At 40.4% G+C, this 18,753-nt stretch overlaps 1 protein-coding gene and 1 pseudogene across 1 annotated transcript in view; one reads left to right on the top strand and one right to left on the bottom strand.

Annotated features, from left to right (window-relative positions):
- The window catches only part of CMSS1 (cms1 ribosomal small subunit homolog), a 383,863-nt gene that overhangs the window by 334,135 nt on the left and 30,975 nt on the right, over positions 1-18,753 (top strand). The window contains exon 2 of the mRNA XM_065876617.1: positions 14,320-14,408. Within this exon, the coding sequence (XP_065732689.1) occupies positions 14,320-14,408 (89 nt within the window). The remainder of the gene's footprint in view (positions 1-14,319; positions 14,409-18,753) is intronic.
- LOC136122892 (lysine-rich coiled-coil protein 1-like) lies at positions 16,257-17,019 on the bottom strand (annotated as a pseudogene).

Below are 18,753 nucleotides of genomic sequence, written 5' to 3'. Positions count from 1 at the left end.
AAAAAATGCCTTATTCTGGACAGATAGCCAGCAGGCAACTATTCTGCCTGCAAAGCTATCCTCTGATATTTGCATGATCTCCATTATATTTTTGTACCTTAAAGATAGGACAGGTCCTCTGGCACCCTCAGTTTTGGCATTAAAAGTCCTTTTTTTTGCTGCCACCGCAGCCACACTTAAGTGTGAGCGTTCACAGAAGAGGTCAGACTCCTGTGGCTTTGGGTGCTTTAACCCAATGTGAGTGGTTCCTCAGGGGCCTGTCCTGTGTATGTTTTTGTTTGTTTTGCTATTTAGCTACTCTATTTGTATTTTTTCTTTCTTCCAGTTTTATTGAGATCTAATTTTTTTTAATAATAAGATCTTTATTATCGTGCAGACCAGAGCAACATGAGGCAAGTAGTTATCCAGGGTGGTGACTTGGAGACTGGAAAAATCACGTGAGACCAACAGTGTCCATGAAGATAGTAAACCTTTTCTGCTATCAGAACACAGCTCAGGTCCTCTTGGCTAAAGATGGGTCACATCCACACCTCTTCCAGGCAGAGGGGAGGAAATGAGGACCCCCATTACAGCTCTGTGTAAGTTTAAGGTGTACAGCATACTGGTTTGACTTACGTACATCATGAAATTATTAACACAATTAAGTTTATCTCATATAGCTATAAACTAAAAGAAAAAGAGAGAAAATACATTTTCCGTGTGATGAGAGCTCTTAGGATTTACTCTCTTAACAACTTTCCTAGATAACATACAGTGGTGTTCATTATATTACTAGTGCTGTGCACTGCATCCCTAATACTTGCTTATTATAACTGGAAGTTCGTACCTTTTGAGGACCTTCGTCCGGTTCTCTCTCCCCCCACGCCCTGCTTCAGGTCACCACAAATCTGATCTCTTTTTCTATGAGTTTGTTTGCTTTTGAAGTATAATTAACCTACAACACTATGTTAGTTCCTGGTATACAACATAGTGATTAGATATTTCTATACATTACAACTGCTGACATGTTACTGGCAACAAATTGTGTAGCATTTAAGATCCCCACAGATAGAAGGTGAAACATTTTTCTTTAGTCATGTATTTTTGAGACAATGTTTTTGGTCATAGTGCTTTACTTCTTTCAGAGTTTTAGGACCCATAAAGTGACAACAGTTCAGAGTTGTGCCATCTTATTCCAAATTTTCTAACTTTAAGTGACATTTTATTTATTTTTTGCGGTACGCGGGCCTCTCCGTTGTGGTCTCTCCCGTTGCGGAGCACAGGCTCCGGACGCGCAGGCCCAGCGGCCGTGGCTCACGGGCTCAGACGCCCCGTGGCACATGGGACCCTCCCGGACCGGGGCACGAACCCGCATCCACTGCATCGGCAGGCGGACTCTCAACCACTGCACCACCAGGGAAGGCCCAAATTTTCTAACTTTAAAGTTTCCTGTGGGAACTGGAAACATATTTTATAAACAAAGTCTGGATCTGTTGCTAGGGTCATCTTCAGCTATGAAAATAGGAGCATTACTGGAATGTAGACCTGGCTGTAGCAGTTGCCACTAGAAACAGCAAAATTCAATGGGAAAACGGTTCCCCACCCCCACCCCATCCCCATTCCCCATTCCAGTTCAGAATGACAGGAAGACTTCTGATGGCAAGGACTAACTCACAGGGGACTTACATTCAGAAACATTTGTTTTGTCAAATCTTTTGGAGAGAGAGGGAGAGGACATGTTAAGGAGCCTGAGAGATGGAAAAGGTAGAGCATGCCCCGTTTCTTGCTGCCTATGAGAGTGAAAAAGCAAAAAGGAAAAGATGGTACCTAAGAAAAATGAAACAAAATCAGAGAGGCATATGCCATGCTAATGTAAACCCTGATGACCCACCACAAGGCTACAGAAGACTTTGAGTGGTCAAGTGTCCCTGTACCCAGAGCAGGGAATGTGTGGCCAGAAAAGGCTAGGAGATTAAAGGTTGAGCCTGCCAAGGCTTCTCCGAGCAGCCCCCTCAATACAACCAGGTGCCCTGGATTGGGCACTATAGACATGGCCTCGGGTTTACTGTTCCTCCTGCTGCCGATCACATAATTCTTCATTTGTACACTAGATCCTGTTCCCAGTTTCTCAGCATTTTCTTTTCTCAGTGAAAGTTGCAGCTATTTGCTAGATTATAGCCCTAAGATGGTCTTGTTTCTACTTTTGGGAGATCTTTACAGAGGGGGAAACTTGTGCTGAATTTTGGAGGATGGGACTAAGATTTTGATAGAAAAGGAGAGATGACAAAGATAAAGGGTGAGCAGGCATTATGAACAGTACGAATAAATGACAGGTACACTTACAGATGTATGATTCTTTTCTGGCATGGTCTAATTGATTGTAAGCCCTTATTTTTTGGTCATGGCATACCTGTAGTAATTATTTTGAAAAGTGTACAGAAGCAGTAAAGGATGGAGCTTCCTTCACTGCATGCGCACTGTTAGTACAAGTGGAGCCAGAATTGAGTGCCCTTTTCTTTCACTGGCTACACTTCTGTTTCTCCCCTCCTCTCCCTTCCTCTGCTCTGCCCTCCCCCTGCCCTGTGTTGTTTTGCTGGCATGGCGTTAGGGCCTTCACTGGGTTCACTTTTCACAGGGCCCTGTTCTATGGATGTGGGAATTGTGTTCTTTCTCAGTGATGCTGGTAGGAGTCCCTTAATGAGCTGGGAACACGGTTCTTGAAGAGTAGTTCCCAGCCCTGCTTCTCCTGGCCAAATAAAACATTCTGGTTTCTACGGATGAGTAATTTTAGTAAAACACTTTAGACTGTTGAAGTACAGCTGTGTCTCCAACATTAGTTTTCAGTGTATATAGTTAGATTTCCCAGAGAACAGCTGACCGCCTCTAAAAATATAGAATACCCCTCCCCAAATAAGTGAAATTGAACTAAATTAAACAAGATGGACTTTTTTTATAGATTTATTTTATTTATTTGTTTATTTATTATTGGCTGCATTGGGTCTTGGTTGCTGCACACGGGCTTTCTCTAGTTGCGGCCAGCTGGGGCTACTCTTCGTTGCAGTGCGCAGGCTTCTCATTGCGGTGGCTTCTCTTGTTGAGTAGCACGGGCTCTGGGTGCGCAAGCTTCAGTAGTTGTGGCTCGCGGGCTTCAGTAGTTGTGGCTTGAGGGCTCTAGAGGGCAGGCTCAGTAGCTGTGGTGCACGGGCTTAGTTGCTCCAGGGCCATGTGGGATGTTCCCGGACCAGGGATTGAACCCGTGTCCCCTGCATTGGCAGGTGGATTCCCAACCACTGCGCCACCAGGGAAGTCCCAACAAGATGGATTTTTTTTAATATTTTAAATTTAATTTTATTTATTTTTTTATACAGCAGGTTCTTATTAGTCATCCATTTTATCCGCATCAGTGTATACATATCAATCCCAATCTCCCAATTCATCCCACCACCATCCCTCCCCCCACCACTTCCCCCCCTTGGTGTCCATACCTTTGTTCTCTACAACAAGATGGATTTTTGAAACTGTGTTACTACATAATAAAAGGAACAATCAACCAATAGGAAGTTGTAACAGTTCCAAACTTGCATGCACCTTACATACCTATGAAATGTGTAAACAAAAACTGACAGAATTATTGGAAAACATGGAGAAATTCAGAATAAGAGTGGAAGATGTTAATATATATGTCAATTATTGATAGATAAAACATAAAAATTCATAAACATATAGCAGATTTGAAAAACATCGTTAAGTTTATCTGTAATCATGTATAGAACTATGCACCTAACAATTAGATACTGCACATTCTAGTCCAAAACAAAAATTTTTTTTAAATTGATTACGTATGGGGACAAATGGTTACTAGACTAACTGTGGTGATGATTTCGTAATGTATCCAAATGTCAAATTACTAGGTAGTACACCTGAAACTAACATGATATTCTATGTCAACTATTTTCAATAAAAATCAATCAATAAATAAATAGTTATATACTAGTTCAAGAGCTGGCAAACTATGACCCATGGACCAAATCCAGCCAGGATGTGTTTCTGTAAATAAAGTTTATCAGAACGCAGCCACACCCAATCATTTACATATTGTCTTAAGGCTGCTTTTGCCCAACAGTAGAATCCAGTAATTACTGACAGAGACCTTATTGCTCCGCAGACCCTACACTTATTTACCGTGTGGCCCTAAAAACCTAAAAAGTGTGGTGATCCCTGTGCTAGAAAATAAAGCAAGTCTTAACAAATATCAAAAAATTGATTTGCAGGCCATTTTTCTAACCACAATATAAAAAAAGGTAACTTTAAAAAATCTGTTTGACAATTTAACAGTGCACTTCTAAATAACTCGTCAAAGAAAAGTCATTACAGAGTCTTTAAAAATATTTAGAATTAAATGATAATGAAAATGCTATAATATTAAAATGTATGGTATTCAGTTGTTATAAAGTTTTAAGAAAATATATATCCTTAATGCTTACATCAGAAAGAGAAAAACTTAATGGGCTAAATATCCAACTACAAAAATTAAGTACTCAAAAGAGTATACCTAAAGAAAGTAAAGAATGTTAATTAGTGTACTAGAAACCAAAGAAGCAATAGAAAGCATCTATAATACAGAACCTAGTTGTTGTTGTTGTTTTTTTAAGGAAAGACCTCTCCAAGGCAGAACTAGAAAAAAAAAGGTACAAATAAAAGATGGGAGAAAAGGACTTCCCTGGTGGCGCAGTGGTTGGGAGTCCGCCTGCCGATGCAGGGGAGGCGGGTTCGTGCCCCGGTCCGGGAGAATCCCATATGCCGCGGAGCGGCTGAGCCCGTGAGCCATGGCCGCTGAGCCTGCACGTCCGGAGCCTGTGCTCCGCAGCGGGAGAGGCCACAGCAGCGAGAGGCCCGCGTACTGCAAAAAAAAAAAAAAAAAAGATGGGAGAAAAGAAAAAGAAGACATAGCTACATATAATGATCACACCTCTCCAATAAATTTGAGAAATTTAAATAAAACAGCCAATTACCTAGAAAAATAATACTTACCAAAATTGAGTTAAAAATAGAAAAAGCCGGGGGCTTCCCTGGTGGCGAGGTGGTTGAGAGTCCGCCTGCCGATGCAGGGGACACGGGTTCGTGCCCCGGTCCGGGAAGATCCCACAGGCCACGGAGCAGCTGGGCCCATGAGCCATGGCCGCTGAGGCTGCGCGTCCGGAGCCTGTGCTCCGCAACGGGAGAGGCCACATCAGTGAGAGGCCCGCGTACTGGAAAAAAAAAAAAAAAAGAAAGAAAGAAAAACCCGAATAATCATATAACTGTTAGAAATTGAAACATTTGTTAAAACATACCCACAAAAAGAATACTACGCTCTGCTTCTTTTACTAACAGATTTTACCAAATGTCAAGAAACAGATCATCTTAGCTATTCGTATACAACTATTTCAGAGGACAGAAAATGAGGAGACATTTCCCAACTCTTTTATGAAGCTAATATAACCAAAATACCTAAACCAGACAAGGACGATACTAGAAAGGAAAATTATGTAAATAAATATTTAAATAAAATGGTAACCAAAATAAAAACCAACATTATTAAAAAAGAAATACGTCATGATCAATTGCGATTTATCCTAGGAATAGCAAGGATGGTTTAACATTAGACAACCTATTTTCACAGTTGGCCTCATTAACACATTGTAGGAGAAACCCATATAATCATCTCAGTAAATGCAAAAACAAAAGGCATTGCATTAAATTTAACACCTATTAGTGATTTTAAAATAAAACAATAAACAAACCTCTTAGCAAACAGAATAGAAGGAAACATCATTTAGCTATAAGCAGCATCTTCTCATGCAAGGGTGGTGTGGAGGTTAAGATTGTGGACTCCAACATTAGTATATTTGGGATTCAAATCCCAGCTCTGCCCTTTAGTTGTGTGACACTGGGCAAGTGTTAACAAATTGTTTGATGAAAGTTAGCTTCTATCATTTTTTTTTAAAGTCAGGCTTACTGAGGAATAATTTACATAGTAAATAATTTACATAGTAAAATTAACCCCTTTTTGAGTATGGTTCTATGAAGTTTTACTAAAGCACACAGTTGTGTGACCACCACCACAATAAAGTTATAGAACATTTCCAACAATCCCCAGAAGTTTCCCATCTCCAGTCCCCAGTAACTACTGATCTGTTTTTTTATCCCTATAGTTTTGCCTTCTCCAGGGTGTTAAATAAGTGGAATCACACATTATATATAGCCTCTTGATTCTGGCTTCTTTTGCTTAGCATCGTGCTTTTGAAACTTACCAGGTTATGGCTTTCAGTAGTTTATTCTGTTGAGAAACTGTGAGAACTATAGGAGAGTTAAGCAGGTCTATAGCCAGGGCAGATCTAGGTTTTTGTGAGGCCTAAATCTTATGTAATTTGGGGGACCCTCTCTTAGAAAAAGAATACAAAATTACTGATACAAAATTAGGTATGAAAGAAATTTTTTTTTTTTTTTTTTTTTTTTTTTTTTTTTTTGCGGTACGCGGGCCTCTCACTGTTGTGGCCTCTCCCGTTGTGGAGCACAGGCTCTGGACGCGCAGGCTCAGCAGCCATGGCTCACGGGCCCAGCCGCTCCGCGGCATGTGGGATCTTCCCGGATCGGGGCACGAACCCGTGTCCCCTGCATCGGCAGGCAGACTCTCAACCACTGCGCCACCAGGGAAGCCCCGAAAGAAATTATTTTAAATAAGAAATCACAACAGTACTGTTATAAACACAGGAATTTTGAAAAGTTTTATTTTACTCATCCCTATCAGATAACTGTAAAATACAGCATCTACTATATTCCTATAGGAGAGACTTGCCATTTTGAATAGACAAAATGGGAACCTAATTTTCTGCTTACAGTTTTACATTTTTGATGATTGGAAGAATTTTCCACTGACTAATTTCTGGTTTCATTCATCCCACACCTGCTTTCTCCTCCACTTCCCACATATTTCTAAGGAAGGAGGCTACAGGTGTGTTTGTGTCACAGTCCACAACCTCTAGCCCTGTACACTTTGTGTCAGATGTCTGGTGAGTTGGCATGGGGTGGTAGGAATATTCCTGGAAGTATTCCTACAGTAGGAGAGCTAGCAATAATTTAACTATAGACTTTATGATTATGAACCTTATAATATCTCATTAAACTCAAGCTCAATGTCTGTCCAACCAGCTCCCTCTAACTGGATCCCCAAAATGCTCACTTCAACTCCAACACTACTCACTAGGAGATAGGGACAGAGGTGAATTCTGAGTAGAAATAGACAGTGGTCTATTGTATTTATTTTAATCACCATATATCTTTCTTTTGCAGATTTTTTAAGGAAAATTAACGGTATGATCCATTGCCAGTATTCTCCCTAGGGCCTAGAAGGAGTTCATGCAAGTAAATACTTAGAAGCTTAAGGAAATTGCTGGGAAATTGGATTTCTGATACTTTTCATAAAGAGGACAAAGTAAGGGATTGAAGGAAAGAGAAAGATACATGCAACTGTTAATTTTAGCTTTTTGCTCTTTTTGCCTGGGGTTGAAAAAGAAATGTGTACTTGACTCCACTCCCATCTGGTGGTATCCTTTTTTTTTTTTTAAAGTAGACCCTCAAGGAGTTGAAAATAAGGTTGCACCGTCTTGGTGACTCCACTCCATGGGCTGAAAATCAGCCACTGGGACTGAGTGGCACAGGCCTAGCTTAACTTCCTCAAATGCCAGCAGTTCTAGAGAAATCTAGATGCTAGAGCCAGGCTGGTTAGGTTGGGTCCCCATTACTGTTCTTTTAATACTCTCTTAATGGAAATCACAGTACTAGCATCCTTACTTCAGAAAAGCAGTTTTCTTTTTTGGAACCAAAAAACATCACACAGACTAAAGAAAGAACTAATTTATTCAACCTTTATCTGATATTAATATCAAATATAATATAATTAATCATATTAATATAATTGAGTATATTAATATAACTCCTGCTTTTTTATCAATATTTACATGTTATATTTCAGCCATCATTTTGCTTTTAGCTATATCGTCATATTTGAGGTAAGTTTCTTGTAAACAGCATATAGTTAGGTCATTTTTTTAATCCACTTTGTCAATCTCTGTCTTTTTTTAATATAAATGTATTTGTTTTATTTATTTATGTTTGACTGCGTCGGGTCTTCGTTGCTGCATACAGGCTTTTTCTAGTTGCGGCAAGCAGGGACTACTCTTCATTGCAATGCGCTGGCTTCTCATTGTGGTGGCTTCTCTTGTTGCGGAGCACGGGCTTTAGGTGCGCGGGCTTCAGTAGTCGTGGCACGTGGGCTCAGTAGTTATGGCTTGCGGGCTCTAGAGCGCAGTTTCAGTAGTTGTGGCACACGGGCTTAGTTGCTCTGCGGCATGTAGGATCTTCCCAGACCAGGGACCGAACTCATGTCCCCTGCATTGGTAGGCAGATTCTTAACCACTGCGCCACCAGAGAAGTCCCAATCTCTGTCCTTAAATTGGTATGTTTAGATCATTTACATTAATGTAATTGCTGATATGTTGGGATTCAAATATGCCATTTTATTTTGTCTTTTCTGTTTATTTGCTATTTCTTGTTTATCTTTCTGCCTTCCTGTGTGTTACTTGAACATTTTTAGAATTCTGTTTTGATTTATTGTAGTATTTTTGAGTACATCTCTTTGCATAGCTCTTTTAGTGCTTGCTAAAGCACTAGTGTTGGTGTTGGCCTCATTACCACTGGGCAGTATGTAAAGTCCTGATTCTCTACTAGGGTTCCTCTGACCCCAGTGGGGAAGAAAAGGTGCCCTTCATTACCACCAGGAGGAGGTGGAAGTCTAGGCTCACAGTGTATTCTCCATTGATACTGCACTGGTGGTGGTGGTAGAGAGCAGGGGTCTGTTACCACCCTTCAGGGATGAAAATCTCTTCAGGGGTTCAGTCCCTACTTGATCACCTCTGACACCACCCTGATGGAAGGTGGAGGAGGAGTTGGGGTGCCTCATTACAGCCTGACAAAGGTGGAAGTCTAGGTTCCCCACTCAGCCTTTGCTGGTGTAGGCAGCAAAGAAAACAGTTTTTCTGTTGTGTTTGGCTGAAGTCAAATAGTTATTATCTAAAGGTTTTCAGTCTTGCTAGGCTGTTGTTTTCCTGGTCATTTTGTTAAACAGAGCAGACATTTGTTGGGGTTTTTTGTCTGCTCTCACTGGCATTTCCAAGTCACTAGCTTCTTTAGCTCCAAGTCTGAGATAATAAGGCAAAAAGAAAACCCAGGGAGCTCACCGCTGTGTTGTTCCTTGGGCCCCAAAGTCCCTAGCATGTCTGACTTCTCTCCACCTTTCAGAGATCTCCAATGTTTGTTTTATATGTAATGGTCAGGATTTTTAGCTGTACTTAGCAGGAGGAATAAGGGAAAATATGACTACTACTACTCTCTTCCCAGAAGCAGCACTATAAATACTTTTAATGCCAACTTAGTCCTTCATTTAAAAATCCCTGTTAGGGACTTCCCTGGTGGCGCAGTGGTTGAGAATCCGCCTGCCAATGCAGGGGACACGGGTTCAAGCCCTGGTCTGGGAGGATCCCACATGCTGTGGAGCAACTAAGCCCATGCACCACAACTGCACCACACGCTCTAGAGCCCGTGAGCCACAACTACTGAAGCCCGCATGCCTAGAGCCCGTGCTCTGCAACAAGAGAAGCCACCGCAGCAAGAAGCCCGCGCACCGCAAGGAAGAGTAGTGCCTGCTCGCCACAGCTCGAGAAAGCCCGTGTGCAGCAACAAAGATCCAATGCAGCCAAAAATAAATAAATTTAAAAAATAAGTAAAAAGCCCTGTTAATCTTCTACTTGCTACTACTTCATTGGGTAGAGTCCTTTTTTTCATGCTACATAGTTAAAAGTCGGGGTATTAATCAGGGTTCTCCAGAAAAACAGAAACAACAGAATAGATATCTATATATCTATCTATATTTATCGCTCTCTCTCTCTCTCTCTCTCTGTCTCTCTCTCTGTCTCTCTCTCTGTGTGTATCTGTGTGTATATATAAAGGAATTGGCTCATGCAATTATAGAGACTGTCAAGTCCCAAGATCTGCAGGATAGACTGACAAGCTGGAGACCCAGGAGAGCCGATTGTCTAGTTCCAATCCTAGTCAGAAGACTTGAGAACCAAGAGAGCTGGTGGTGTAGTTCCAGCTTGAAGGCTGGCAGGCTCCAGATCCAGGAAGAGCCCATGTTTCAGTTCAAGTACAAAGGCAGAAAAAATTATCTTAATCAGGGGAGGTCATGCTTTTACTTCTTTTCTTTTCTTTTTTTAATATCTTTATGGGAGTATAATTGCTTTACAATGTTGTGTTAGTTGCTGCTGTAGAACCAAGTGAATCAGCTATATGTACACATATATCCCCATATCCCCTCGCTCGTGAGCCTCCCTCCCACCCTCCCTTTCCCAGCCCTCTAGGTCATCACAAAGTATCGAGCTGATCTGCCTGTGCTATGCGGCTGCTTCCTACTAGCTATCTACTTTACATTTGGTAGTGTATATATGTCCATGCCACTCCCTCACTTCATCCTAGCTTCCCATTCCCCCTCTGTGTCCTCAAGTTCATTCTCTACGTCTGTGTCTTTATTCCTTTTCTGCCATTAGGTTCATCAGTACCATTTTTTAGGCTCCGTATATTTGTGTTGGCATCCGGTGTTTGTTTTTCTCTTTCTGACTTACTTCACTCTGTATGACAGACTCTAGGTCCATCCACCTCATTAGAAATAACTCAATTTTGTTCCTTTCTGTGGCTGAGTAATATTCCATGGTATATATGTGCCACACCTTCTTTATCCATTCATCTGTCAATGGACATTTAGGTTGCTTCCATCTCCTGGCTATTGTAAATAGTGCTGCAATGAACATTGGAGTACATGACTCTTTGAATTATGGTTTTCTCAGGGTATATGCCCAGTAGTGGGATTGCTGGGTCATATGGTAGTCCTATTTTTAGTTTTTTAAGGAACCTCCATACTGTTCTCCACAGTGGCTGTATCAATTTAGATTCCCACCAACAGTGCAGGAGGGTTCCCTTTTGTCCACACCCTCTCCAGCATTTATTTTCTGTAGATTTTTTGATGATGGCCATTCTGACTAGTGTGAGGTGATACCTCACTGTCGTTTTGATTTGCATTTCTCTAATGATTAGTGATGTTGAACATCTTTTCATGTGTTTGTTGGCAATCTGTATATCTTCTTTGGAGAAATGTCTATTTAGGTCTTCTGCCAATTTTTGGATTGGGTTGGTTGTTTGTTTTTTGGTATTAAGCTGCATGAGCTGCTTGTATATTCTGGAGATTAATCCTTTGTCAGTTGCTTTGTTTGCAAATACTTTCTCCCATTCTGAGGGTTGTCTTTTCATCTTACTTATGGTTTCCTTTGCTGTTCAAAAGCTTTTAAGTTTCGTTAGGTCCCATTTGTTTATTTTTGTTTTTATTTCCATTTCTCTAGGAGGAGGGTCAAAAAGGATCTTGCTGTGATTTATGTCATAGAGTCTTCTGCCTATATTTTCCTCTAAGAGTTTTATAGTATCTGGCCTTACAGTTAGGTCTTTGATCCATTTTGAGCTTATTTTTGTGTATGGTGTTAGGGAGTGTTCTAATTTCATTCTTTTACATGTAGCTGTCCAGTTTTCCCAGCACCACTTATTGAAGAGACTGTCTTTTCTCCATTGTATATTCTTGCCTCCTTTGTCAAAGATAAGGTGACCATATGTGCGTGAGTTTATCTCCAGGCTTTCTATCCTGTTCCTGTTCCATTGATCTATATTTCTGTTTTTGTGCCAGTACCATACTGTCTTGATTACTGTAGCTTTGTAGTATAGTCTGAAGTCTGGGAGCCTGATTCCTTCAGGTCCATTTTCCTTTCTCAAGATTGCTTTGGCTATCATGGTCTTTTGTGTTTCCATAAAAATTGTAAAATTTTTTGTTCTAGTTCTGTGAAAAATGCCATTGGTAATTTGACAGGGATTGCATTGATTCTGTAGATTGCTTTGGGTAGTATAGTCATTTTCACGATGTTGATTATTTCAATCCAAGAACATGGTATATCTTTCCATCTGTTTGTATTGTCTTTGATTTCTTTAATCAGTGTCTTATAGTTTTCCGCATACAGGGGTTTTGCCCCTTAGGTAGGTTTATTCCTAGGTATTTTATTCTTTTTGTTGCAGTAGTAAACGGGAGTGTTTCCTTAATTTCTCTTTCTGATTTTTCATCATTAGTGTATAGGAATGCAAGGGATTTCTGTGCATTAATTTTGTATCCTGCTACTTTACCAAATCCATTGATTAGCTCTAGTAGTTTTCTGGTAGCATCTTTAGGCTTCTCTATGTACACTGTCATGTCATCTGCGAACAGTGACAGTTTTACTTCTTCTTTTCCGATTTGGATTCCTTTTATTTCTTTTTCTTCTCTGCTTGCTGTGGCTAAAACTTCCAAAACAATGTTGAATAATAGTGCTGAGAGTGGACATCCTTGTCTTATTCCTCATCTTAGAGGAAATGCTTTCAGTTTTCACCATTGAGAATGATGTTTGCTGTGGGTTTGTCGTATATGGCCTTTATTATGTTGAGGTAGGTTCCCTCTATGCCCACTTTCTGGAGAGTCTCTGTCATAAATGGGTGTTGAATTTTGTCAGAAGCTTTTTCTGCATCTATTGAGATGATCATATGGTTTTTATCCTTCAATTTGTTGATGTGGTGTATCACACTGATTGATTTGCGGATATTGAAAAATCCTTGCCTCCCAGGGATAAATCCCACTTGATCATAGTGTATGAACCTTTTAATGTATCGTTGGATTCGAATTGCTAGTATTTTGTTGAGGATTTTTGCATCTATGTTCATTAGTGATATTGGCCTGTAGTTTTCTTTTTTTGTGACATCTTTGTCTTCTTTTGGTATCAGGGTGATGGTGGCCTCATAGAATGAGTTTGGGAGTGTTCCTCCCTCTGCTATATTTTGGAAGAACTTGAGAAGGATAGGTGTTAGCTCTTCTCTAAATGTTTGATAGAATTTGCCTATGAAGCCATCTGGCCCTGGGCTTTTGTTTGTTGGACGATTTTTAATCACAGTTTCAATTTCAGTGCTTGTGATTGGTCTGTTTGTGTTTCTGTTTCTTCCTTGTTCAGTCTTGGAAGGCTGTGCTTTTCTAAGAATTTGTCCATTTCTTCCAGGTTGTCCATTTTATTGGCATATAGGTGCTTGTAGTAATCTCTCATGATACTTTGTATTTCTGCAGTGTCAGTTGTTACTTCTTCTTTAATGCGTTTAGTTCTATTCCAGCCATATCTGATTGGATGAGTGCTACCCACATTAGGGAGGGAAATCTACTTTATTCAGTCTACCCATTCAAATGTTAATCTCAACCAAAAACACTTACACAGAAACATCCAGAATAATGTTTGACCAAATACCTGGGCACCCTTTGGCCCAATCAAGTTGACACATAAAATTAACCATCATAGTATGTAAACATTTAAAAGCTCAGGACTACCAAACTAGTTAATTTGTACCTAAATATGAATTCTGACCAATATTACTCACAAATTCACATTTTGGGCTTTGAGATATACCGAAAAACTCAAAGGGAGTGAGTAAAGCCTTTCAAAGATTCAAAAATGTGCTCAAAGAGAACAACCACTAAAATCTGGAAGACAGTATGGCATTATGGGAAGTAAGAAACTTATGGTTGCCATGTTTCTTTAAAAGAGCTTTTTAACAGAAAAAATATTAAAGTTTTTATTTTTCCTGGTTCTTGGAGTAAGAATTTACTTTTTCCAGTGTTGAAAGATTTTATAAATTCAAAATAAGAATTTCTCATGATCTATAATCCTTCTGTCCCACTCTCTTAACGTTACCCCTGGAGCCAGCACACTGGTGTCAAGAGCTGGCTGGTTCTCAGTGCAGGCAGTATCACTTGTGGGGAAGACTTTGGACTCAAATAGGGTTCCCAGGTGTGTGACCTGGGGCAAATTACTTCATCCCTCTAAGCAGCAACTTTCTTATCTGAAAATGGGGAGTTTAATATCTGTAAAATCAGCATGAGTGTTCCATAATTAAACATTCTGAAATTTAGACATCTGAATAATCTTCATTTTTGCAGTTTTATAAATAACACTGCCACCTTGGTTCTTAAATCTCTGTCTTCATTTTGGATCATTTTCTTAAATTCAGCTTCTTAGAGGTGAAACTAATGTGTCAAGGGATAGAACCTTCAAAAAAGATGGTACCAAGATTTACACTAGCAATGGGAGAAAGAAAGAGAGAGGTGCTTTTCTCATTTTTAAACTTTATGTTTCCTAGAAGCGTCAGATGGTGAAGGAGGAGGAGACACAGCAATGATGCAGCAGGAGAGAGCTCCAGTTCCTGCCCTGTCAAAGAAAACCGAACAGGTGACAGTCACTGTGGGAGAGTCACAGCTGTTGGCTCTGAAATCAGCCTCTTCTACCCCTGTACAGCATTCCGTGTGCTCCAATACCAGTTATTGGTGGGATTTGAGGGAAGCTTTTACCTTCTCTGCCTTTGAAAGAGCCATGCTTCATTAATTACAAACCAGCAAGGTCTATTTTTCCCCCTAATATTTTTTTTACAATATAAATATATTTTACAATAATGATATCTTAGATTCTTGTATTACATTTTTACCAAAGACCCAGTTTTATTCTTTTGGGTATAGTTCCTAGGAGAAGACAAATAGCATAGATATGCAAGATTACCCCCACACCAATGCATTATTACAGTACCAAGACATGCTGTGAGCAGGCTCCCAGGCCTTCACGTCTATCTAGCATCATGTCTGTTGTGTGAATTCTTATTGGGGATTTGCTACCTTTGTATTACCACAAGTGGCCATTTGATAAACTTTGCTCCCTGGAGTTAGGACCTTTTATTGCCTTTTTAATCTTCTTGCTGGCCACTCACATCCATTTGCACCTTTCTTACATTATTGTCCCTGAGACCTAATTGGTAACCACGTGTGATTTTTTGAAGGACTATCTAACTGTCAGTCCAAAGTTACCATCTTCTTCATAGTAACATATGTGGCCTTATTCTTATTGTAGGTGGCCCTAAACACATTCCACTAGAGTTTTGTGACCCAAAGTTTGTGACCAGGCTCAGGATAATTGTGGGAAGCAGTTTAGCATTTTGGTTACCTACAAGCTGTGACGCCTTAGGCAAGTTAAACTCTCTGTGCCTCAGTCTCCATATTGGTAAAGTGGTGATAATACGTGTATTTTCTTCACAGGGTTACGGGTGAAGATTAAACGATTAACACTTGTTAAGCTCTTTGAACTGTGGTTGGCAAAGAGTAAGCACTGAAGTGATAATTCTTATAGTAAAATATACTTCAAGTCTTTTATTTTATTCATTATTTTTTCTTTGTGAGGTGGGGAATGCAGCAAGATATACATGTTTAATGTATAATCAGTCTTGGTTTTCTCTCTAGACATTAAATATTTAACTCCAAGGCCCTGTATCAATTTTAGTTTGCACCATTCTTTCTAAGATCTACAGGTTAACATCTGTAGCTTTTCAATTTATTTCACAAAGATGGGGTTTAATTTTACCTCACTTAAGTCCACTGACCATACCATAGTCATGCCTTCTTTGACCTCTGCCTCTAATCAGTGCCTACTTGCGGAACTTGTTTCCAAATATTCTTTTTTTGTAGAAATTAGAACTTTATTATATTATAAACATTTCCAGAATATAAACTGATTTTGTATCAAGACTCCTTGAAACGTTTAAAACTGTATGTAACTTAAGCTTATTATAATGTATGTCATTTTCCACTTTCCAATATAGAAAATATACTGCAAGTTAGATCTAACAAAGGAAAAAAATCAATCTAAACTGCTTCACAGAGAAAACTAATGAATATAAAAACACCCACCCCAAACTAAAACCCAATCAAGAAATAGATTATGTAAAGCCTATTAATCCTCCAGTTTAAAATAAATGACGTCCTAAGGGAAAAATACTTCCACCATCATAGCAATTTGATGAATTAAAGCAGAGCCACTCTCGTTAAGGGAAATTACATTATGTATAAGAAAAATGTAGTAATGATTTTAGAAAAGAGGAAAAGTAATTTCCATGTTGGAGAGCAAGCACACTAAATGTTTTCTGTTCACTTAGCCTTTGTACCTGCTCACATGAAAAGAGCGATAGGAACATCGTAAAACCAAGCTCCTCAACTCTTTTTTCAGTTTAACCTCAGGAGAACCAATGCAAGAGCTTCAAAATCCAAGGAGAGACTGGTCCCAAAGCATCTCCTCTTCTTCCTTTCTTTGACTTGTTCCTTTTTCTCTTTACTACCCTTAAGTTCCTATTTCTTAGAGGCTACATCTTGGCTTTTTTTCTCCTTTCGTTTCTTAAGTTTTTCTGTACTGACTGTTTCCACCTCTGTTTTGTTTCTTTGGATGCTCTTGTATTTGTCTAAATCTATTTCCTCACAAGCTTTCTTCCTCTTATGCTTGGACCGCTCCTCCTCTCGTTTTTCCCGGCCTTTCTCTGGGAACCTTTTTCTCTTCTGATGTATCTGTTTATAACTAGCTTGACGGGCACTGGTACTGTTTTCTGAGGAGAGGTGCCTGTAAACTCCAGATTCTACACTGTATGAGCTACAGTTATACTCTTGCTGACTAAAGTTCAGGGGTACTGGTTTTCCTGAGAAACAGTCCCTGGTGAATTGACAGCATCTCAGGGAGTCCAGTCTCAGCCTGCTGTCATGAGCTGCTAGCCACTGAGGTAACCACTTTTCCACTGTTTGCGAAATACTGCATGGTCTTCGGTAGGTCTGGACGGTTTCACAAAGGAGTCTTTGATCAAACATTCCACACCTGGGTCTAGAATCAACCTCTTCTTTGCACCACAGGTTTCCAAATAATCCTCTCTCATCTTTCTGAAACAACTCTTTGGCTCTAAGCCTCTGGCTTTCTGCACTTTGATGTAATCTTCAAGTTCATCTTGAAAAGAGTCACATGTCTTTGAATGCTTCATTAGGTTGACAAGGAGTTCTCCTTAACAGGTTGAGAACTTGGTGGAGAAATTTGATCATATTCACCCATTGATTGCTTCAGTTTTTTAGCATGAACTTTCCCCAAATAGTGAGACTGTGCAACAACTGAGGAGCTAAAAACCATGATGCAGAGATTTAAAAATCTATTTTTGTCCAATACTCCGCTCCCATTCACCTCATAATGTGAAATCCATTGTGATTCAAATTATGGCACTACTCCTTATAAGCCTTTTACAAAAGGTATCTGTAAAAAGTTCAGTCTTTGCTCATTCAACGTGGTACCTTCTCTGAGGCAGGGGCCCCCTCCGCACCAATGCCACCCGCCAGTGGACAGGCCGAGGTGGAGGAGGCAGAGAGGCAAGGACCACCAATGCCGCCACCGAGCAAGCAGGGTGGGAGCAGGAGGCGGAGACCGGACTTCCGAGGGGAAGTGGCCACCACCACCAGCGGCCAACTGGACGGCACCGCCGCCATAACGGTGAGGAGCGCTACTGCGCTTGCTCCAGATATTCTTTGTAGCCCACTGGCTTTCTTTTTTATTACTTTCTCCCTTGATTTTATTTTTGATTGTTCCTCACTTTTTCTGGACTCTTTGGTGAAAGAATAAATTTGCATCAATAAACTCACCCAAGCCTACATCTTTACTGTCTTTTTATTGGCAGAGTGTTCACCTTGCTGAATTTCCACCTATTTTTTACCTCCTTCCAACTTGAGTCTTCTTTTCCCACAACCATCAAGTTAGATAAATGGCAGGGAACCACAGGAAGAAAGGAGAAGGATCGAGGAAGAGAAAGTTAAATACATTCTTAATTTCCATGAGCATTCACCTATCTTTCAGCAGCCCTGGTTTCAACAATAATAAGACGATTTATTGAACACTCACCACAGGCACTGTGTAAGGCACCATGACTCAGTCGTCACAGGTGCCCTGTGAAGTAGGGGGGACCCCATTTTACAAAGAACCTGAAGCTCAGAGAGATGGGTACCAGGAGTGATGACCCACTTGACTGTCTTTAAGCCACACCCTGAGGATGACACTGCTTCCATTTCCCTTTCCACCTGTCCTTCCTCATTCAACTTGGGAAAATTGGATTTACCATGCCATCAAGTAATTTCTTGGTCGCATGCCATTGCTATTTTATGCCAAGGAAAAAAAAATCACCAGAGATTTTACTGCTCATTTTAACCACCTTCATCCTGCTCTAATTTCTTTCACTAACAAATTGCTTTAAGGAAACAAAGTCCCGGGGATTCCCTGGCGGTCCAGTGGTTAGGGCTCCACGCTTCCACTTCAGGGGACACTGGTTCAATCCCTGGTCCAGGAACTAAGATCCTGCATGCTGAGTGGCCAATAAATAAATAAATAAATATAAATTTAAAAAGAATCAAAGTCCTAGGTAGACACAGTGCCCTTATCACTCTCTACAAGCCTATCCTCATTGCCCTGGCCAGAGAATTCACACAGGAACCTCCTTGTGCCCCTCTGCCTTATTTGAGTGTTATCCATCTACTTCTCTGGTCTCCCTACCATGCTGTACTCATCTGTGCATCTCCACTGCATCTGGCACAGAACCTTCCCCGAACTGGCACTCATTTGTGAAAAGGAATAATGGATGACTAGACTGGTATCCCAGCTTTCTTACCCCTCTTCCCATCTCAACCCTTTGTGTCCCAGCTGTGAGCCATTGGCTCCCTGACACTGCTGCCCGCAGACG

Source organism: Phocoena phocoena, chromosome 4 (assembly GCF_963924675.1).
Source record: "Phocoena phocoena chromosome 4, mPhoPho1.1, whole genome shotgun sequence".
NCBI classification, from domain to species: Eukaryota; Metazoa; Chordata; class Mammalia; order Artiodactyla; family Phocoenidae; genus Phocoena; species Phocoena phocoena.
This window is presented reverse-complemented; position numbering and strand designations above follow the sequence as displayed.